This window comes from Lemur catta, chromosome 2 (assembly GCF_020740605.2).
Source record: "Lemur catta isolate mLemCat1 chromosome 2, mLemCat1.pri, whole genome shotgun sequence".
NCBI classification, from domain to species: Eukaryota; Metazoa; Chordata; class Mammalia; order Primates; family Lemuridae; genus Lemur; species Lemur catta.
The window spans coordinates 47,235,580-47,259,935 of NC_059129.1; the positions used below are offsets into that span (position 1 = coordinate 47,235,580).

Genomic DNA, 24,356 nt, shown 5'->3' on the forward strand with positions numbered 1-24,356 from the left:
TTTGAATCCCAGTTATACTTTTTATTAGTTAAGTTGCCTCGTTTCTCTGAGCTTCAGTTTCATATACAGAAAATGGGGATGTTAATACTTATCTACCTTATAGGCTTTTTAGGATTAAGTAAAATGCACAAAAAATACCCGATGCATATCTTGCTTGTAACAATGTAGCAAGTGTTCCATAGATGTTAACTATTATGACACACCTATGATGTTTGTGGTATATATAAAAGCCAAAAGAAGAAGAAACAGTTATAGTAAGTTCAAGTTAAAAATGCTATACACCCACAGGCAGAGTTTTGTTTGTTTTAAAATTGTGGTATAATATAAAACATACCATTTAAATCATTTTAAAGTAAACAATTCAGTGGCATTTAGTACAGTATTGTGCAGTCATCACTGTCTAGTTCCACAACATTTTTATCACCCCAAAAGGAAACCCTTACACCTTGAACAGTCACTTCCTTTTTACCCCTTGCAACCATCAATGTGTTTTCTCTCTGTGGATTTGCCTATTATGTATATTTCATATGAATGGAATCATAAGATGTGACTATTTTTCACTTTGCACAATGTTTTCAAGGTTCATCCATGTGGTAGTGGGTATCATTACTGCATTAGTTCATTCTTTTTTATGATTGAATAATATTCCATTGCATGGACACACCAGGTTTGTTTATCTGTTCATCAGTTAATGGACATTTAGGTTCTTTCCACTTTTTGACTGTGTGAGTAGAGCTGCCACGACTGTGCATGTATAAATTTTTGTTTGAACACCTGTTTTCAGTTCTTTTGGGTTATATAGGTAGGAATGGAATTGCTGCATCATGTGGTAATTCTATGTTTAACTTATGAGGAATTGCCAAAGTATTTTTCACAGTGGCTGTACCATTTTATATTCCATAAACAATGCAAGAATATTCCAATTTCTCCACATCCTGGCCAATGGTTCTTTTTTCTTTTCTTTTCTTTTAAAATAGCTGTTCTAGTAGGTGTGAACTGTATCTCATTGTGGTTTTGGTTTGCATTTCAGCATCTTTTCTTCTGACTTTTGGCCATTTAGACACCTTTGGAAAAATGGCTGTTTGAATCCTTTGCTTATTATTTAATTGAGTTGTTTGTTTTTTGTTATTAAAGGCAGTATTTTGATTATGAAAATGTATGTATTCTCTGTGGGCCTTATTTGGAAATACAAAGTATATTTTGGGATATAAAATAAGGGATTGGGGATTGGAGTTCTTTAGTTTTTGAGGAAAGTGTTATTGAATATTTCATTTTTATCATTTTTTCTAGAAATGTAATTCTCTTTAATCTTATAGCTTAGCCTTATGTCTGACTTCTGTCTTTAGTCTTCACTAGCAGATCATCAAATTTATTCCTTTCCAAATTATCATTGTTTTACATTTGTTCTCCAAACTTATTTGTTGACAGCTTTATTGAGGTATAATTTATATACCATAAAATTCACCCATTGTAACTATATAGTTCAATGATTTTTAGTGAATTTATACATTTGTACTACAGTTACCATAATCTAGTTTTAGGACATTTCAATCACCTGAAAAGTTTCCTTGGGCCTGTTGATAGTTCCTGCTTCTACCCCCAGGTGACCATGATAGGCTTTTCTGTATCTCTTGATTTGCCTTTTGGAATATTTCATGTAAGTGGAATCACAGTATGTAGTCTTTTATGACTAGCTTCTCTCACTGAACATGTTTTTGAGGTTCTATCCATGTTGTAGTGTGTATCCATAGTTCTTTTTTTTTTTCTATTGCTTGGATAATATCACATTTTATTTATCCATTCACCAGTTGATGGGCATTTGGATTGTTTTCTGGTGTTTAGCTATTATGCATTAATGAACATTCATGTACAAGTGTGTGTGTGAACATCCTCCAACTTTTTATTTTGAAAAATAAAATAAAGTGTTAGCAGCTTCTGAGTGTAGGTTTTTCCAGGTTGTTGGTGATTCTTGGGAAAAAAGAATTTCAAAGCGCACTATGTAAGCCAAGCAAGCAGCTTTTTATTGAAAGGTTGAAAGTGAAAGTACCTTCTTAAGAGAGAGAACGCATGGGCAGGCTCAAAAAGAGCAGCTGCACGGGAAGCAGTGGTTTTTGGTCTTTTGAAGTCTTACTAATTGAAGGGAGGAATATTCAAAGATTGGCTTTTACTAAGAATTTGGGTAGTAATTCCTAGAATTGGGTTCCCTCCCATTTTTATATTTATATAGTTGTTTTGGAATTGTCATGGTGATTTCAAGGGCTGAGAAATTTTAAAATCACAGTGTAAATGATACTAGCCATAGTTCATGCAAGATGACAGAGACAGCTGACAAGCTGGGTTGAAGCCCATTCTTGCTTGTGGTTATCAGCCCCTAGTTAGCTTCTGCCTAAGGGTTGTTTACTTTTCCACCTGCACCTACTCTGCAAGCTCCTGCATCTGGTCTCAGCCCTGTCTCTTAATCTTCTCCTCTAACAAGAGTGCAGATATCTCTTCAGCATAGTGATTTTATTTCCTTTGAGTGTATACCCAGAAGTGTAATTGCAGAATCATATATGGTAGCTCTATTTTTAATTTTAATTTACTGTTTCTCATACTGGGAGTACTCATTCTTACCAATGGTGTACAAGGGTTCCCTTTTTTCCCACATCCTTGTTAACACTTACCTCTTGTCTTTTTGATAATAGTCATTTTTATAGGAGTGAGATGATAACTCATTGTAGTTTTAATTTGCATTTCTCTGATGATTAGTGATGTTGAACATTTTTTCATATACCTGTTGGGTATTTGCATGTCTTCTTTTGAGAGATGTTTATTCAGGTCTCTTGCCCATTTAAAATACTGAGTTGTTTTCTTGCTATTGAGTTGTTTTGAGTTCGTTATATATTTTGGATATGAACCCCTTATCAGAAGTATGATTCTCAGCTGCAGGCCTATAGTACCAGCTACTAGGGAGAGAGTGGAGGTGGCAGGAGGCTCAGGCAAGATGATCACTTGAGCCCAGGAGTTTGAGGTTGCAGTGAGCTACGATGATGCCACTGGCCTGGGTGACAGAGTGAGACCCTGTCTCAAAAAAAAAAAAAAAAAAGTATGGTTTGCAATATCTCCTCCCAGTCTGTAGGTTGTGTCTTCACTGTGTTGATCATTTGCTTTGTATAATCTTTCTAGAGTTTTATGATTTGTTCCTCAGTCCTTAAGTTGTCTTGGTCATGCTTAATATGCCAGCATCTTTTTTTTCCTCCTGATATCAACAATGTCTTTTAATCTATTCAAAATAGTCAACATAAGTTTTGTAGAAATAATGCTTTCTTTTTGCACTTACTGGTTTAGGTCATAATTAATTAAATTGTGTAATTGCAGTAACAAGTAAAACAGGCATAATTTTATAATAACAGACAGAAACCTGTGAACAAAAACCTGGATCTTGATAAACATTCAGCTTGAAAGAGTGCTTGGCAAGCTGTGGTTATGTCATGTGTTTTATGGGGGTCTCAATAGCATAGGTTAATACAGCCAGTTGAGTAGAGTCTTGCCAAGAAAATTTCTGCTGTATTCTTTGAAGAAGAGGATGGTGCTGCGATTCACCATCTTGGGGCACTAAGGGCAACTATCTACTGTAGGTTGTTTATTATGGCTCTTTTTTTCTGCCACCTTACTGCCCTTCATCTTGTTTTTTTGGTGATGGTTTAGACAGATGTTTGTGAGAGGTGGCAAGTTTTATGGCTAAGATGGTAGGCTGACCTAGGACTATCAAAGTCCTTTGAGAACAATTAGCCAATCCTCAGCATTGAGGAGGGGGACTGTGCAATCTAAGTTGAATTCTGTCTCCTGGATCTTGAACACAGTGCTTTTTATTACAATATTTCCATCACAGTTTTAGATGGGGGCAGAGTATGCTTACTAAGTTTGTGAATGGCATCAGATTGGGTGGGATAGGTGGCTCAGTAGAAAACTTGATTAAAATTCAGACTATCTGATGATTTAGAAAAGGTGAGCATACATAGTATGACATTTAGCTGGATCAGGGCAAGATAGTTTTCTTAAGGAAAGTAAATAGCTGTGGAAACTCAGTATGGAACTAGAGTTTTTGTATTACACAAGTGATAGTACAAAAATATCCTAAAGTGCTAAGAAAACTAGTTAAATAAGGGTCAGTGGTGCCTTTGCATCTTCCTTTCACAAAAGATTTCTCCGTAGTATGTGATGCTGTTTGATAGTGTTTTTACCCACAGTAGAACTTTCAAAATTGGACTCAGTCCTCTCAAACCCTGCCCCTACTTTATCAGCTAAGTTTATGGAATATTCTAAATCCTTTGTAGTCATTTCAGCAGTGTTCATAGTATTTTTACCAGGAGTAGATTCCACCTTACCACTTTCTTTGCTTATCCATAAGAAGCAACTCCTCATCTGTGCAAGTTTTATCATGAGATGGCAGCAATTCACTCAAATCTTTAGGCTCCCCTTCTTTTTATTTATTTATTTATTTTTGAGACAGAGTCTCACTCTCTTCCTTGGGCTAGAGTGTGGTGGCGTTAGCCTAGCTCACAGCAACCTCAAACTCCTGGGCTCAAGTGATCCTCCTGCCTCAGCCTCTGTGCCACCATGCCCGGCTAATTTTTTCTATTTTTAGTTGTTTTGACTAATTTCTTTCTATTTATAGTAGAGACAGGATCTTGCTCTTGCTCAGGCTGGTCTCGAACTCCTGAGCTCAAGCAATCCTCCCTCCTCGGCCTCCCAGAATGCTAGGATTACAGGCGTGAGCCACCATGCCTGGCCTAGGCTCCCCTTCTAATTCTAATTCTCTTGCTGTTTTTACCACAGCTGTAGTGACTTCCTCCACTGAAGTCTTGAACCCCTCAAAGTCATCCATGAGGATTGGAATCAACAAACTTCTGTTAATATTTTGACCTCCTCCCATGAATCACAAATGTTCTTAATGGCATCTGGAATGGTAAATTCTTTCCAGAAGACTTTGCCCAGATCCATCACAAGAATCACTATCTGTGGCAGTCATAGGCTTATGAAATCTGTTCTTAAATAATAAGACTTGAAAGTTGAAATTACTTCTTGATTCATGGGCTGCAGAATGATTGTTGTGTTAGCAGGCACACAAACAGCATTCATCTCCTTGTACATCACTGTCAGAGCTCTTTGGTGACCAGGTGCATTGTCAGCAAACCATAATATTTTGAAAAGAACCTTTTTTTCCTCAGCAGTAGGTCTCAACAGTGAGGTTAAAATATCCAGTTAACCAGGCTGTAAACAGATGTGCTGTCATCCAGGCTTTGTTGTACATTGTAGAGCTCAGGCAGAGTAGATTTAGCATAATTCTTAAAAGGCTCTAGGATTTCCAAAATGGTAACTTAAAGTTACCAGCTGCATTAACCCCTAACAAGAGAGTCAGCCTGTCCTTTGAATCTTTCAAGCTAGGCATTGACTTCTCCCCTCTAGCTATGAAAGTCCTTGATGGCATCTTCCTCCAATATATGTTTTCTTTGTGTACATTGAAAATCTATTATTTAGTGTAGCTAGATCTTCAGCTAGATCTTCTAGATAACTTGCTGCACCTTCTCCATCAGCACTTGCTGCTTCAGTTTGTACTTTTATATTTTGGAGATGGCTTCTTTCCTTAAATTGCATAAACCAATCTCTGCCAGCTTCAAACTTTTCTTTTGCAGCTTCCTCATTTCTCTTACCCTTCATAGAACTGAAGAGAGTTGGGGCCTTGCTCTGGATTAGACTTTGGCAGAATATTGTGGCTGTTTGATCTTCTATCCAGACCACTCAAACTTTGTCCACATTAGCAATAAGGCTGTTTGGCTTTCTTATCATTTGTGTGTTCACTGGAGTAGCACTTTTAATTTTCTTCAGGAACTTTTCCTTTGCATTCAAAATTTGGTTAACTGGTTCAAGAGGCCTAGTTTTCCGCCCTTCTCAGCTTTCAACATACCTTCCTCACTAAGCTTAATTATTTCTAGCTGTTGATTTAAAGTGAGAGACGTATGACTCTTCCTTCCACTTACAGGCCATTGTAGCATAATTGGCCTAATTTTACTATTGTTGTATCTCATGGAATAGGGAGGCTCAGGGAAAGGGGGATACTTGGGGAACAGCCTTTTGGCAGGGTGAGCAGTCAGAACACACACAATATTTATTGACTAAGTTTCCTGTCTTATATGGGTGTAGTTTGTGGTACCCCCAAACAATGACAATAGTAACATTAAAGATCACACTGTGATCATAGATCACCATTACAGACAAAATGAAAAAGTTTGAAATATTGTGAGAACAACCAAAATGTGACACAGGGACACAGAATGAGCACATGCTCTTGGAAAAATGGCGCCGGTAGACTTACTCCACGCAGAATTGACACAAACCTTCAATCTGTAAAAAATGCAGTATCTGCAAAGTGCAATAAATCAAAGTGCTGTAAAATGAGATATGCCTGCCTGTATGTGATTACAGTAGTCCCTCACTTACCCATGGTTTCACATCCTGTAGTGTCAGTTACCCACAGTGAACCACAGTCTGAAAATACTAAATAGAAACTCTCCAAAGTAAAAATTTTTAAGTTTTAAATTCACATTGTTCTGAGTAGTGTGATGAAATCTCATGCCATCCTATTCTTTTATGCCTGTGTCATGAATCATCCCCCTGTCCAGCATATCCACACTCTATACGTGCTTCTGGCCTGTTAGTCACTTAGCCGTCAGGTAGACTGTTATGGTATCTCAGTGCTGTGGTCAAGTAAGTCTTATTTTACTTAATAATGACCCCAAACTGCAAGAGTAGTGATGCTAACATATTATTATAACTGTTCTGTTAGTTATTGTTAATCTTTTACTGTGCCTAATGTATAAATTAAATTAGGAAATTTTTATATATAGGAAAAAACATAGTATGTGTAGGGTTTGGTACCATTTGTGGTTTCAGGCATCCACTTGGGGAATCTAAGAATGTATCCCTGTCTGATAAGAGGGGACTACTGTATATTATTGTGTGATCATAGATTCATAGAATGTCAGTGGTCACTGGTCTAAGTAACTCACTTTATTTTAATGGGTAAAAAAGCCACACACAGGGTCATGCATTTGAGCCAAACCATTTCCTCCCAGGTCACTGGTCTAACCACTGCCCTTGTAGCAGCTAGTGTTTTTACACTGATGACAAAATTATAAAGGAGTTTGCAACAGTGGAAGGGATATAAGAGTTAGACATTAGAAGTTTATGATTATAAGGGTTGGAAGGCAGTGAAATGATACAAAAAGAAGCAATAGAATCTTTCATGATTGTAGAATAGGAATATTTTAAGTCTTGTTGAGGCAGAGATAGAAAAAATGTACTCAAGTTTTCTTCTGTTTCTCTCTACTGGAGGTTATAACTGGTCAGGTTGATCACATGGAGAATTTTCTTTTACAGATTTTAGTCCATCTTGTATTTGTGATGAATGATTAAAATAGGAAATGAATATTTTGAACTTTACTCATTTCTCAATGAGCATTGGACTAGGAATAAGGAAAGCAGTTTCTTCTGCTGTCACCTTTCAACCATTCCTCATCTAGCTTCAAGGGTAAGTATGGTATCCTCCTGACCCTTTCATGTACTCCTTGAGAATGTCCCAGGAGAATTGATATAAGGTATAATGTTTGGAATGAGCAAATGAAAGGTGCTGTTGGAGTACAAATGACATTTTTTGGAAATGTCAATGACATTACCTGTACATTTCAATTTTTTTATGTATATATATTCCTAGATATTTTCTATTTAGTAGATGTTCTATTGGTACTTGTATCTTACCCGAATGATGTGAACTTACTTGGATATTTTCCAACTGCTAGAAGTACCTTGTGCTTTTCTTTCTTAGCCACACAGCTACCCTTCCTAGCCTGTTTAACCTTGTATTAATAGTTTGAACTCTTGCACTTCTGTCATCGCCCAGGCTTATGTCTCATTTTCTCACAAAAAAGATCTAATAATGATACTTTAGGTTTACTTTTCATCTTTCATTAAAATTATCCTGCCTTTGATCTATTTTAATAATTGTCCATAAATATGGATAAGTGAATGCCTCTCTGCAATCCTGAATTATCTTAACAATGAGAGCAGGTAAATGCACACTTTGTCAGGATGAAGCAGAAATATTTGCCACTTGGGTAGGACAGGTGCGTATGTAATTTTTGAACAGTTTTTATGTAGTAATGGTCTTAAAGATGATAGAAAATGCTGAGCTTAGTATTTTGCTTTAGAAGAAGTGATTCTTTAATATAATTATTAGCCCATTGCAAAAGTTCCATAGCTATTTAATTATGTTGACCACTGTTTGGGAACAAGCACTTTGACCTCCATAAATGTAGTAGTCCCTCACCTCCACCCATCCTCAGAGGCAGTATGGCTAGCCAGGAGAAAAATAATGTCAAGGAATACCTCATTGTTATCGCTCTTAAATTTTTTATTCTCTGTTTAATTCTCAGATTTTTGTTCTCATACTAAATGGTTGGGAAGTCTTTTGTGTGTTATTTCCATAGCAATGTGAAGAATGCCTTAGTGATAGATCAGTAGAACTATAGACCAGTAGTGTAGAATATTTTCAATTTATTTTGTATAACAAAAGTACTTGATTCAGCTGTAACTTATACATAGTAAAATGCACAATCTTATAGTTTAACTTAATTTTGACGAATGTATACACCCATGTAATTATCACCCAGATCAAGATATAGAGCATTTTTATCTGTCCAGAAAGTGCCCTGGATTGATAGAGAATTCTTTTTTTTTTCTTTTTTCCCCACCCCAACAGAGAATTCTAAAAAATTTGTAAGATGGTTGGGAATAGGTTAAACCAAATATTTAATTAATTATCAGCTTGTATATGATTTCTTTAGGTAGCAAGACAGCAGTGAACTTAACCTTTTTTCCTGTTTTCTCTACTACAGCAGTGAATTCTGAGCATTATTTTTACTCTATATAGGGTTTGAATTTTCCTAAAGTGTAATGTATATTTGCATATGAAGAGACCCAGGTATAAAGTACCCCTTCTTTTTCTTAGTAAGAAAAAGGAAAATGTTTTGGTTAACTTGAATGCAGAAACTTTTAGGGGGTATAGATGAAATAATTAAGTGTTTAATTAAAATATTTATTAATTGCACATATATACTTTTAAAATCTTTAAAAACTTTGAGATAATTATAGATTCACATGCAGTTGTAAAAAAAAAAAGAGAAATCTCATATATTCGTTCATCCATTTTACCCTAAATAAATTTTAAAATATTACTTTTTTCACACTTGTTTTATGAACAAATTTATTCAAGTTCTCCATCTCTTCACAGACATAACATTAATATTTATCAAAACTACTTTTAAAGTTATTGACTGTGGTTTTTTGGAGGATACCATGTTCACTTTCTTTTTCAACTTCCGAGTTTTTTGAGATAGAACACTTTGAAAATCTTTAAATATTGCTATCACTGGACTATTTACCCCAAACTACAGAATCCATTTATGTGGCATTAGGAGGGTTGCCATCATTTTGATGTCCTTTCTGATCTTCCTCACTTTTCAAGCCTTTTGCTGCATTGCATTCTAGATGATCTTCAAAGACCTTCTTCAATAGCAGCTACTTCTTTTAATTGTGAGAGCACTCTCCAGAAATAAGTATTAAACCTGTATTTAAAATTAGATCTGTATTTTAAGTTGTTACCCACCCCCCCAAAAAAACTTGCCAGGTATAATAATCTTGACAAAGCATCCAGCACTAGTGTTGCTTGACATCTTTCTATATCAGTGTCTCTGCCTAGTGATGAGAACTTTACTGTCTCAGCCATTTCACAGACTCTGACTGGATGGATACCTCTGGGATTTCACTGATGAGGTCTTCCTCTTTTGAAATCCCAAACACCATTTACCTGGACATGACTGCAGGCTTGGATTTCTCACTTCCAGAAATTTTTGAAGCTTTTTCTTCCCTCCATCCCTCCCCCTCTCCCTCCCTCTAACTGCAACCACTGTATATACAAGGTGTGTTAGAGTTGATAGTCTCATTAACTTTCTCTTATGTGGAAAAATTATTTGGCATTTTTAATCAGTTCATTGTATTTTTCTACTTTTTACAAGGGCTTTCACATGTTTAATTTTTATTTTCCTTCTTTTGACTAGTTTATTTTGATGGCTATGGCTCATCTTGTTTATAATTGTTAGATGGTGTTGGACTAAGGTTTTGGTTTGTGTGTTTTTGTTGCTGTTGTTTGAGACAGGGTTTCACTCTGTTGCCCTGGGTACAGTGCAGTGGCATCATCATAGCTCACTGCAACCTCAAATGCCTGAGTCAAGTGATCCTCCTGTCTCAACCTCCTGAATAGCTGGGATTTACAGCCACGTCCCATCACATCCAGCTAATTTTTCTATTTTTTGTAGAGACAGGGTCTTGCCATGTTGTTCAGGCTGGTCTCGAATTCCTGCCCTCAAGTGATCCCCCTGCCTTGGCCTCTCGAAGTGCTTAGGATTACAGGTGTGAGCAACTGCGTGCTGCCTGGAGCAAGTTTTTAGTAATGCATACAGGGCCACAATGATAATGTGACTTATTTTACTTCTGTCTCTATAGTGTATCTTTTAGTGCGAGGACTTAAACACACAAAATCAGGGGCCTATGCTCTGCTGTCCTTGAATTTGGGTGTAAGATGTTAAAACACTGGTAATTACAGTAACCCCAATACTAGTAATTATAATAACCCACCTAGAATCTAAATTGTTACATTGAAATTAGTTTTTAAAGTAAGCAGGAGCCATATTGCTACATTCTAGAAACTAATTCCCCTTATTAACAACTCCTGTCTTTTCCTTGGTAATATTTCCTTAAAAAGAAAACTTTGCAGACATTGTTTGAATTGTTTAGAGTGATGTGCAACAGTTCTGACAGGCTGGTTGAACCACTGAAAGCCTCCTTTTTCATTGCCAGCTAGGAAGTCATGTATTTGAACTGGCCTTTTTCTTGTTTGCCTGGGGTGAGCAGAGAGTGATGATTTAGTAGAGCTGTTTGTTGCTTCCTAGATGTTTTAGGAACTTAGGCTTTGTGGCTCTAAGTGTAGGAGGTGGCAGGCAGATGTTACTAGTCTTTAATCATCTAATCTTACCTCTAAGGCAAGTGGAATGATTTTTAGAGTGGAATAGATATTGTAGTTTTGTTTTTTCCTTTCCTCTTTTACCCCCTCTTCCCCTCCCCTTTCTCCTTCCCTCTGTTCTCTTACCCTTCCCTTCCCTCCCCTCCCCTCCTTCTGGATTGTTAAAGTAGATTGAATTAGGAAATGTGAGTAATTTTTACAGATTGTGTTTTTATAGACTGTTATTTACAGATGTGACAGTTTTTACAGATTGGTTCCCTTCATTTAAGAAGGAAATTTCTTTGTAGTCTAGTTATTATGATCGTGTCAAATCTAGAGAAGTTTAGGGATAGTAAGACTAGAAGGGCTTGGCATATTTATGTGCTGGTGCTGATTTTCTATTTACTCTTTTTTATTTTTCTTGTGCCCTAGGTTCCTCCTTACTGTTGATGGTGGGGGGATGGGATGGAGGGAACAAGTGGTTGTTGAGGAATGTTGATATGGTGACAGGGTTGTTTGTATTTCCATATTTATATTAGAATAGTTTTTTAGGGGCCTGCCATATGTGCGTTTCCCTGGGTGGGGAGAGATAGTAGCTTGTGTGTGTTGGGAAAATATTATAAATAAGATGTTTCTAGAATTCCCAGAAATTAGTAATGTAACTTAATTCGCCAAGATGAATTAGCCTGAAGGCTAATTTATTCTTCTTCAACAAATTAATTTCCTTCAAAATGGAAAAACATTTTTAAGAAGAAAACATGTTTATTGAGATAATCATTTCTCCCATCAAGCAAAGATACAAGAGTAAAAATACTCAGTGTTGGTAAGGGTGTATTGAAAAAAGTATATAGAACTTATCTGGAAAGTAATTTCGTAATATTTGCCAAAATCATACTTTTTCATCTAATAAATTCTCCTTTCCAGAATCAGTTTTAAAGAAAGTCATTCAGACACAGATTTATGATCAAAGATTTAAGTCCCAAAATGCTCATTATTGCAATATTTATAATAGGAAAAAACCTGGGACAAAAGATTATACATCCAAAAGTAAGAGTGTGACTAAATAAATTATAGTATTAGTATATAATGGATTATTACAGAAAAACAAAAATGTTTTTGAAGAATATTTAATGATAGGAGAAATATTAAATGTTAATGTAAAATGAAATCTATATGCTTTCATTTTACATTTCTTTATGAAGTTTTTGATATATACAAAAGAAAATACAGTTACGTGTTGCTCAATGATGGGACATATTGTGAGAAATATGAGGGATTTTTGTCATTTTGCAAACAATATTGAACATCATAAAGTATACTTACACAAACCTAGGTGGTATAGCCCACTGCACATTTAGGCTATAAATGTAGCCTATTGCTCCTAGGCTACAAACTTGTACAGCTTGTCACTGTACTGGATACTGTAGGCAATTATAACACAAAGGTAAGTATTTGTATATCTAAACATAGAAAAGGCACAGTAAAAATACCGTATAAAAGAGAAAAAATGGTACACCTGTGTAGTGCACTGACCATGAATAGAGCTTGCAGGACTGAGTGAGTGAGTGGGTGGTGAGTAAATGTGAAGACCTAGGACATTACACTAATGTAGACTTTATAAATACTGTATACTTAGGCTATGCTAAATTTATAAAAAAAATTTTTTCTTGGATAATAAATTTACCTTAGCCTTTTTACTTTAGAAGCTTTAAAGATTTTTTAAACTTTTGACTCTTTTGAAATAATACTTAGCTTAAAACACAAATATATGACCGGGCGAGGTGGCTTATTCTTGTAATCCTAGCACTCTGGGAGGCCGAGGCGGGAGGATCTCTTGAGGTCAGGAGTTCAAGACTAGCCTGAGCAAGAGCGAGACCCCATCTCTACTAAAAATAGAAAGAAATTATCTGGCCAACTAAAAATATATATAGAAAAAAATTAGCTGGGTATGGTGGTGCATGCCTGTAGTCCCAGCTACTCGGGAGGCTGAGGCAGTAGGATCGCTTGAGCCCAGGAGTTTGAGGTTGCTGTGAGCTAGGCTGATGCCATGGCACTCTAGCTCGGGCAATAGAGTGAGACTCTGCCTCAAAAAAAAAACCAAAAACCAAAAACCAAAAAACCCCACAAATATATAACTATACAAAAATATTTTCTTTATATCTTTATTCTACAAGCTTTTTTCTATTTAAAAATTTTTTAATTTTATTTTTTACCTTTTAAGCTTATTTGTTAAAAATTAAGACACAAAGGCACACATTAACCTAGGCCTGTACAGGTTAAGTATCATTAATATCACTGTTCCACTTTCCCATCTTTTCTTACTGGTAGATCTTCAGGCATGGAGCTGTCATCTCCTATGATAACAATGTCTTCTGGAATACCTCCTGAAGGACCTGCCTGAGGCTGCTTTACTGTTAACTTTTTTAAAATAAATAGGAGCACACTAAAATAATGGTAAAAAGTATAGTACAGGCCAGGTGCAGTGGCTCATGCCTGTGGTCCTACCACTTTGGGATGCCAAGATGAGAGGATCATAGATCACTTCAGGCCAGGAGTTTGAGACCAGCCTGGGCAACATAGGGAGACCCAAGAGTTTAAGGCTGCAGTGAGCTATGATCAGGCCACTGCACTCCAGCCTAGGCAATAGGGTGAGACCCTCCCCACCTTCCAAAAAAGTATAGTATAATAAATACATAAACCAGTACATAATCACTTATTATCAAGTTTTATGTGCTGTACATAATTGTATGTGCTACTTTTATGTGACTGGCAGCACATCATCAGATTTGTTTACACCAGCATCACCACAAACACGTGAGTAATGCATTGCTCTATGGACATTACATGACAGCTATGATGTCACTAGGCGATAGGAAGTTTTTAGCTCCATCATAATATTATTGGAACACAGTTGTATATGTGGTCTGTTTTGGATGGAGGTGAGAACTTGTCATGTGGTACATGGCTGTATGTAATGTGTATATATGGTACAAAGCATAATAAAATGAATACCTGTGAGCATACCATACAACTTTACTGGTATTGTTAAATATAATAAATTATGAAACATGCATATAAAGATAAGTATTCCATAATAATTCTTATTTGGAGGAGGTAGAATTATAAATGATTTTTAGTTTTTGCTTATATATTTATGTTTTTCTAAAATTCTTACAAGGGGTATGTACTTTCAAAATTGGAAAATATTATTAAACATTATTTATTGAAAGAAGAAAAAAGTTTAAGCTGCTTTCTAACTCCCATTTCGTTGGAAAGTACCTTCTGAAAGTGTCTGCCACCAGTTATCTCTTGAGTGACAAATCATGGCCAGATACATAGGGTGGCATTATCTACCAGTTGTCGGTAGTGCATTGTGACAGAGCTCTAGAGAGATGACAGGCTGACAGCTATAGGAATTGTAGAGACCTCATCTTCTAGCTGGTGTTTGAGTGACCTCTACAAAATGTATTTTAGAAATCTACTTAGATATTTTATGGTTCATGCCTTCAGGAGAGAATTAATTCATTTCTTCATTTAACAAGTATTTATCATATTTATTGCTTGTCTTTTAAATACCAAAGAGAGTGACCAAGAGTATCTTTGCTCTTATACCATGTAACTTGTAGTGGTGAAAGATAGTCAACAAGCAGGCAGGCACATGGTGAGATATCAAAGAATGATGTGTTGTGAAAGAAAGAAAACAGGAAGAGGAACTGATTTAAATTGAGTGGTCAAGGGAAAGCTACCGAGGGGTTTGAACTAGGACCTAAGTGACAAGAAAGAGATAGGCTTACAATGATTGGGGGATAGAGGGAGCAACATGGGCAAGAGCTCTGCAGTATATCGTAGGAACAGAAAAAAGGCGAGCATGGTTGGAATATGGTGAATGAGGGGCAAAATGTAAGAGAGGGAGAGGGGAGGTAGGTGGAGTCAGATCATAAGGAGATTTCCAGGCTTTGGTAAAAATTTGGATTTTATACTCAGTGTAATAGGAGATTGTTGGATGATGTTAAGCAGGAAAATAGCATGATCTAACTACTATGTGGAAAATCATTGTAAGAGGGCAAGAATGGGAATGGGAGACCAGTAAAAAGTCATTTACAGTGGTCCAGGTGAGAGTTAATGGTGGCCATTGTAGAAGCATTGAGGAAGGAGAGAAGTATAATATACAGATTTGAGGTCTGTTTAGAAGTAGGCCCAGTGGCTCTTGCTGAGTATTGTGTATGGGGGACTGCAGGAAAGAGGAGAACCAGAGATGGTTTTTAGGTATTTGTGCTGAGCAACTAGGAAGAAGGTGTTGCCATTTATAAAGATGGACAAGATGACGATATGGGTCAGGCAAGTTTAGTGGAAATACTGAGAATTATAATTTGAAATAATGAGTTTGGGCTGCTTGTTGAAGATGTTGAATAGACATATATGAGTTTGGAGCAAGGTGAAGAGTTTGGGGATTGAAGAAGGTAAATATTTGTGAGTCTTTGTAGATACACATTTTTAAAAAAAAATTTCAATAGATTTAAGGAGTACAAGTGGTTTTTTGTTACACGGATGTATTATTATACAATGGTGAAGTCTGGGCTTCTAGTGTAGCCATCACCCGAGTAGTGTACATTATACCCAATAAGTAATTATTCATCCCTCCCTCCCCATCCCTCCCCGCTTCTGAGTCTCCAGTGTCCTTTTTATACCACTCTGCATCACCATGCATACCCATCGATATGGTACTTAAAGCTTTGGGACTACATGAGATCACTAAGTGAGAAATGGAGGTAACGAGGAATGAGTCTTGGGGACTCCAAATAAAGGTCTTGGCAGAGGAGGAGCAGCAACAAAGGTGACTAAAAGGGAGCAGTTAGGTGGGAGGAAAACTGGGGCAGAGGAGGGTTGATTTGTTCTACAACCTGAGTGACATGAAGATGAAAGAATAGTGTTTTCCAGACAGAAGTATGGATCTGGTTGAATGCAACTGAAAAGGAATATGATGTTAGATGCCACCATTAACTCATCTCTTGATTCATTTTTATTTACTGATATGTAATTTTCCTCATATTAAGCAGAATTCTAAAGGAATATCCACTTGTTGACATAGCATCTCTTTTGGGAAAGAGAAATAATGACCCTCTTCCCCTGCTCTTGTCATTCTGTGACAATTACTGTTAGGTCTTGGATTCTAGCACGTGGGAAAACTATCATAGTTGTCAGGGTATATTTTCTGAGGGAGGCTTTCTTTAATTGTAAAATTTAGTAAAGAAGGCAAAATAAAGTTGGACTATTCTCTTTGTAAGTGAAATTCTGGTCAAAGGCTCAGATGTTGGGAGTGGGGTGTTGCTGAGGAATGAATGGTAAATAGGTTAGCTTGTCCAACATAGAGTATTCTAGGAGGTTTTTGGAAGGAGGAGCTGTAAGAATGAGTCCACTTGGGGGAGGATCAGTAAGGGAAGCAGCAATGACATGACTTTAACAGACAGGTCATGACTGATTACCTGCCGTGTAGTCCCTGGGCTGCTGTGTGGTGCCAGGTGCTGTGTTGTGAACAAAGGATGGTGGTTGGCCTTTGGAGTTAGCTCAGACCCAAGGTCAGATATTACTCTACAGTTCCTAGGTTTGTGACCTGGGCCAAGCTGCTCACTTATCTAATGGGGATGAGAGTCTATGTCTTTGACTTCTAAGATCCTTTGAATTTAGTAACATCAGAGGAGGTGGGGGGACCATTTCCTCATTAAATTATTCATCACTTGTAGCCAATTATAAGGTGTTTCCTGGTTACAGAAATGCTAATGTGATTTTTTAAAAAGTACATTCTAGGTGCAAAGCAATATGGTAGTAGCCTTCTTAGTGGTGTTGGAAAAGTTAGAAGGATGTGTGTTAAATGCCCATCTAAGTTAGTATTCAGTGAATTATAGCAATAATTAATGGATGAAAGGACATGAAAAATAATTTGATTGAGAGCATCTGAAGAAAGAATTTTAAACAACAAGGTTATAATGTGACCAGGATCTGAAATGGGACAAGAATGATAGGAAAGACCAGATAAAAGTTTGAGTGATGTTATAGAGATAAATGAGTATGTACATGAGGAGAAAGTTTTACCCCTTTACAAACAAAATTTTCATTGTTTATAGTGATAACTTTGTGGCATACATTCCAGTTTGAACAGGGGGAATGTGGTAATCATATGGGGTAAATTGACTCCTGTGCCATCTTCTGGGCATGTTATGATATTTCTGAACTTGTTGCTCCCTGAGCTGCTAACCACAATAAATAAAGCATTGGCTAACTCATAGGTTTTAAAAAAAGTGTTTTTATTTTTGTTGTTTTCATTTGTGTGGGGGGTTAGCTAGCTAGGGACTTCTTATTAATTTATTAGTTTCTTAGTTCAGTTGCCTGGCCAAGAAATTCTTTGCCTACATTTTAGACATCTTATGTTTTGATTAGAGTGATACAGAATTTTTAGCTCTTCTTTCTTTCTTTTCTTTTTTTTTGCCCCAGGTCCAGCAAGACTATGAATCTCTGTTCCAAATGCTTTGCTGGTAAGTGCAGAAAAAGGGTTTTTTATTTATTTTCATTTTTCTTCTTTTGGTTGAAGACTATCTAAATCATTTGACCTTCCTTTGGACCTGTGCATGGGGTTTTGTTTTCTTAGCTTGTGTGTAAAAACAGTTTCTCTTCACCAAGGTGCTTCATTTATGTGTGTAAGACCATATAGTCTTCCATGAATGAAATCCTATCTTATGTACACTTGCACCAAACTTTCCTTGATTTATTGTTGTTGGTGTACAGTGGAATTGTAAACATGTTTTCAGTCAGAGAGTTTATATTCATTGCTCATCTTGACTTGAATGATTAATGGTGAATTTTGCTTTATCAATGAGAATATAATGGAAAGAATATTTAAATGTTGGAGTCAGAGAATCATGCTGAGTTAACCCCCTTCTAATCAAATTCCTTATTGAAATCACCTTGGGTAAGTCACTTAATCTCTTTGGACCTTAGGTTCATCATTTGTAAAAGGAAGGATTTGGGTTTGATGTTTGCCAAGGACCTTTTCTAGCCCCCAAATGCTGATTGGTCAACTTCTTGAATTATGACTCCTTCATGAAGCTGAAACTTTAGATTTTTTTTTTTTTTTTAAAGTACTTTATGGCCAGGCAGCTGTAATCCTAGCTCTCTGGGAGACTGAGGTAGAGGATCACTTGAGGCTGGGAGTTCCAGTCCAGCCGCCTGAGCAAGAGTGAGACCCTGTCTCTACAAAAAAGAGAAAAATTAGCTGGTTGTGGTGGCACATGCTAATAGTCCTAGCTACTTGAGAGGCTGACACAGGAGAGTCGCTTGAGCCCAGGAGTTCGAGGTTACAGCGAGCTGTGTTGAGGCCGCTGTACTCCAGCCAGGGAGACAGAGCAAGACTCTGTCTCCCCGCACCGCCCCCCTAAAGAAAAAACTTTAGTGATCTTATATATAAAATAACTAAGTCTTTACTAATTAGGATTTGTTTAACTGTCTTTATACATTCTGTCAAAGATAAAGCTGGACATTAAAGTGGTAAAGACAGATTTTAGTCAGTAATGCACTATTGTAATAGGGAAGAGAGTCCAGCATGAACTGAAGTCAACTTCAATTTGCACAGAGGTGACTGAGAGTTTTAAAGGGAGGAGGAAGGGGCCTACTGCAGTGTGAACACAGGGGCGCAGAAGAGCCAGAGAAGTGAAAAATTACAGAGTATGCTGATTAGGTCAGCTATGTCCATTAGCTACCTCTGAGACAGGGAAATAGAGACCCCATTCTTCCAGATGATTACATTTTAAAGGAATGGCTTTCAGGCCTGAGAGAAAGACAATCCCAAGTTGTAGGAGGTACATGTATATGTCAAAGGGACAGGGGAAAGGATTCACTGTTATAAGCCCTTTTTAGTAGAAGCTCTAAGTGGGTGGTCAGGGCCTATCTTTAGGTGTTGGCTAGAACAAACTGTAAATTCTTTGGCAGGCTTGGGCTTTAAGAGGCTAACACTTTGGTTAGGGGTGGCTAGGATCATTCTAGGGATGTTGCCTTGAGCTGCTAGAAACTGTGTTGGGCTCAGAGGAACCTGGCTAGAGTTTTACCAAAGATTTTTTGTTGATTTTCTTCTTCTATTCATTATGCTATTTGGACAAGGAAATGGTCATAATGCTATAAGCTTTAGACCTTTATATTCATGTGTAAGATAGGAAGAAAGGAATTGGGAGAGTTGGGGAAGCTGGCAGCTTATGTCTGTTCAAAATGTAGACATTGTCAAATAGTTTAGGTTTTTAAAGGACAGAAATATTGGTGTGTCCCCCCCCTCCATTTTTAACGGTATTTGTTCTGTGTTAAAGGACTATATTCTGTTACAGATATGAAGAAATACTTCCTCACCAATGAGCAATTAACTTTATAGAAAAGATGAAAGTGACAGAGACAAAATATGTACAGGTTGAGAATCCTAAATCTGAAAATTCAAAATGCTCCAAAATGCAAATGTTCTAAAATCTAAACAAATCAGAAATCCAAAATACTTCTGGTTCCAAGCATTTTTTCTAAGGGATACTCAACTTGTATTAGATTGTATATCTGTCTCCTTGTAGAGAGATTCCATCTTATAATTTAGTAAAGCTTAGCTTTGGGAGAAGATCACAAACCTTTCAATAAGGTGGCTCACATCAAATACTCATGAAGAACTCTCTCATGTCCCTAAAGGAAAATAAAGTTTAAAAAATTACCTTTGACATCAAAGTTCAGCCATGGTCTTTGTGTTTCTTTGGATTAGTTATGGTTTTACTTTCTATGTTGGTAATTGTTTATTTCTGGTGATCTGTGTCTGTTTACTTTTTATACAGCTTTGCTACTTTTGCCTTTAAAGATATTAAGAGGATATTTTCAAGTTCGTAAAGAAAATATTCTTTCCTTTTTATCTTTACCCTCACACTCCTGCTATCCCTAGTAGCATTTGCCTGGAATGACTAGTAACATTTTGCTTGCGGAAGCAGAATTTTGTGTTCTTTCTGAAATTCAAAAGTAAAGAGGCCATTGAACTTTAAAAATACATTTGTGAATGTCATATGAAGATAGGGAGAGTATAGTGAATGTATTATTGCAGGAGAGGCATGACTTGTACAAGACAACATGAAGATTACTTTGGCCAATGTCACTGTGATTTTAAATACTCTTTTTTAAAGTACATTATAAAATGTACACTATATTTTAAAGTGACTTTAAAAATAGTTATTGTGTATCACTAGGTTAAAGAGATTTTTCAGGATTCTTTTTCAGAATAAATGTATGGTGTGAAAAAATAAATTTGTTAACTTGTTTATATAAAATTGAATGAAATGAGGAAAAAACATGTTTAAAATCTTGTTGAGATAGTAGGTTGTAGGTTAGGAACTGTAGGTGCTGGTTAAATGTTAACTTCGGTAACTTCTGCTGCTGATGAAATGTTTTGCTAAATGGTAGCACATGCCCCTTCTCTCCCCCACAACCGTCATCACTTCAGATATTCTCTCTCTCTTTCTCTCTCTCTCTCTCTCTTTTTTATTTTAATAATATATTCCTGGGCTGTTTCAGTTTAGAGGAAGGGAATAAGAAGGGAAGGGAAATGAGTATATGAAGAGTGAGAGTTAACTAAAAAGCCATTGAAATGTTAGTTACTAGTAAATTATATACCAAATAATAGTGTTTTTCTATATTGTTAGAATGAGAAATGTCTGTGTCAGACCTTTGTATGTATGTAGAAGAGGGTCCAACCTGGCTGGATTTGCTAGCAGCAGTCCCCAACCTTTTTGGCACCAGGGACCACCTTCATGGAAGACAGTTTTTCCATGGATGGGAGCAGGTAGGCGGGTACAGTGCTCAGGTGGTGATACTAGTTGTGGGGAGTGGCTGTATAGATGAAGCTTCCTGCTGTGAGGCCCTTGGTTCCTAAGCTTTTTCTAGGGTAGGGCTGAGGTTCCTAACAGGCCATGGACCGGTACTGGTTGGGGGGATTGGGAACCACAGTGCTAGAGGCATTAAAGCTCAAGTAAAATTCCTCTGTCTGAAATGGGAGAGTATTAGTTTTATTTTATATTTTTTGACAACTCTCTTATCTTGGACACTTGTTTGGCCTCTGTTACCTTTAAAGGCTGAACTCATTTAAGTCCCTTTAGTATTTTCTTCATAATTGTGTAGTATGACCTAAAGATCTTTTTTCATCTAAGATTTTTTATGCCAGCCAGGATCACTAGATCACTTAATGGAGGAGCATCAGGAAGTATTTGACTCAAGTATTAGGATTTGAGGTAGAATGGACTTAAAATGCTCATCTGGATTTTCTTTATCTGAGATTATTATTTAGTTGTTAAAAAACAGGCAAGAGTTAATTTTAACATGTTATATTTTCTCCATTCCTGTAACATTTTCTATTTGCTATTTTTCTACCTTCCCCATTGATCCTCATTTCGAATGTTCTGTATTTTCCTTCTTCAAATCGTAACTCTGTACCTTTGTTTGGAAATGCGGATATATCTCTCTAAAGTCTAAGACTATTCTGTGAGCAGAAGCCTGTAACTCCTAAAGTTTGGGTAAGGATTCTCCCACTTTTGAGTTGATATATTATTCTTTGCAGTCAAGAGCATTGTTTTTTATTATCACTAAAGAAAGGATTTGCTTAACAGATTTGCAGTTTATTTGAAGTTACGGAAGGGATGGCATGTAAGCACCTTGGAACATGTGTTGTCAATTGATCTTGCCACAGATCTTTCCAGTTACTAAAGCTAGTCTGAGGATCTCTTTTGGCCTAATTTTGGCTTTTCTATCCCCTTGATAATATTATTTATACCTGTCATACTATCCTTTTTTTTCATTAAACATTTTTATGTCGTTTTGTGTATGACTTTACTAAAAGAATCAGTAGATGTCTGCAATGGAAAGCAACAAAATTTCATGACATGTTACTTGTTATGATAAATAAACGTTTATTGGTTGAAACACTACCTTCTAATGCAGTTTTTCAAACTATGGGTGTTGTTATTATTGGGTAGAGAATCAATTTAATGGGTCATAACCAGCATTTAAAAAATTGAGTAGAATAAAAAATATCAGTACATTGCAAATAGTAAGGTTACTATTTTGTGAAACCTTTATTTGCATTAACATATATTAATGAAAATAATGTGTAATGGATTGTGATATAAATTATATATATATTACTGTGGAGTATGATTTAAAGTTTGTCTCTTTGTATTTCTGTGTGTAAATTTAGGGAAAAAAATTGAAAACCAATGTATTGCTGAAGTGTGACTTTGGAAAATCTTAGAATCTCATTTTGTTTGTAAAATAGGGGATGCTTACTTTCTGTCTTCAGTCAAGGAGTTAACCAGTTGATTTCTTGTGATCTTTGTCAGTTCCGAGCTGTAGACTAGTTTGGATTCATGATTTTCTGTGTGAAAGCATAAACTCAACCTGATAGCCTATTACTATGTTAAAATACATACAAAAAGTTAAGTATAGCATTTAATGAACAGTCTTGCCTCTTACAGAAGTAGAAATGATACTGCCTGTGGTATTACTTTCTGAGTGCAAACCCAATTCGAAGCCCAGCTATCAATATTGGCAGCATTTTTCATGAATGATTTTGCTGACCTCCTAAATAAAAGTGTGGATGGCAGAAGCACTGAAGAGGATGATCACAAGTGGGGAATGAATTAACTCCTCCACTCATGTTGCATCATCTCCATCACCCACAAACTTTGGAAATGCTAGTTTTGGAGAACAGGAGTATGGTGGCTAGGAAGTAGCTGTAATCTGTAGATAATTTTATAAGGCAGTAAGCAGAAGGTATACTGCAAAGGATGGAGGATTCTTTGAGTAGCACTGATAGCAGATGCTTATCAGGAGACAAACTTAATACATGCTCAGTATGCAAAGTACCAGTTGCTCCTGTGGACTTTTAGACATCTGTATGTATTTTTAATAATCTTCAGTAGTGTTTTTTAAAAACTAATAGGTGTATCATTTATACACTAAGACAAAAGTACTTTATTGAAAAATCAAAGTAGGTAATTTCGTTACACCGTAGACATGACTTATTTAAACATACTGTTCCATTTAAGACTTTTAAGAAACTTGCTATTCCATGATTCACATAAAATTGGATAAATAAAGGAGAGCTAATTATTCAGAGTATAAGAAGCTTTCTTTTTCTTTTTTTTCCTTTTACAGCATAGTTCCTTTAAAAAGGAATTCTTCTAATGCTTTACTGTGTTGATTTATAGAAAAGGGTAAGACTAGAAGAACTGAAGTTAAGATAGCCCTTGTCAGTTGAAGATCAATTCAAAATCTAGGTAAACCATCTCCTAGGTTATAAGGTAATAGTGAAGTTATTTCATTTTCTGAAAATTTGTTTCAATGTAACTTTTCAGATATATATATATTTCTTAGTGAAAGATAGTTAAACTTACGTTTGTCTTGTGGTTAGTTGTGCCTTGTACCTCATTACTAGTGAAGCACATTGCCGTAATTATGTGTCATAAGGAAGCATATTCTATTCTGACTCTAGAGCCAACTGTGTACTTATTTTTGTAGATAGTCTGTTTTCAGGTACCTATTCAAATGAGCAGTCGTAGACATGGGGTTCTGATATTTAACTTTGGAGAAAATATTAAGTTATGATTCATATATTTCTGCTACTAGTGTCTGTCAGATGGACCAGAACTGTTACTTCTGTATAGCCATTTCAGTTTCATTGTTATTTCTTAATATTGTTGTATAGTTACTATTTTAAATTCAAAATGGACTTTGGGGAGGGCATAAGGGATGAAATAGTATTAAAGCAAGGTTTCATTTTCCTTGATGCTGCATACTTTGTTTCCAATCTGAAAATTACCAAGCTTGTTCACTGCTGTCAAATTTTCTGTCTAAATCCAAAGTGATTATTGAATAACAGATTTCTGTAATTTATGCTCTTAACATGTCATTAGTTTGGGATTTTTTTTTTTTTTTAAGTTGGGACATGAACTAAAGACTGATTGAGAAAACAAGACTACAAAGCAGTATGTGTATTCACATGTTTTTAATTAGGCTACATATAATATATATGTACATAGTTGCATGGGACAAAGCTGGAAGATGATACATGAAAAAATTAATTTTGGTAGTCTCAGGGTAGGAGTAGTTGGAGAGATTTAAATTTTAATTTTGTTTGCCTATATTTTCAGATTTAAGTATTATTAATGTAATTGCACAAATTATACATTTTTAAAAAGTAAAGTAT

The 24,356-nt window shown here is 36.2% G+C and overlaps 1 protein-coding gene across 3 annotated transcripts in view; it reads left to right on the plus strand.

Moving 5' to 3' along the window:
* Nucleotides 1–24,356, plus strand: part of ZFAND3 (zinc finger AN1-type containing 3) — a 324,626-nt gene that overhangs the window by 84,907 nt on the left and 215,363 nt on the right. For 2 of the 3 annotated variants that reach the window (XM_045541881.1, XM_045541882.1), the window contains exon 2: nt 17,585–17,625. In XM_045541881.1, coding sequence (XP_045397837.1) covers nt 17,585–17,625 — 41 coding nt within the window. Of the gene's footprint in view, nt 1–7,456; nt 7,571–17,584; nt 17,626–24,356 lie in introns of those variants that run through there. The other variant, XM_045541883.1, reaches the window with a different exon arrangement.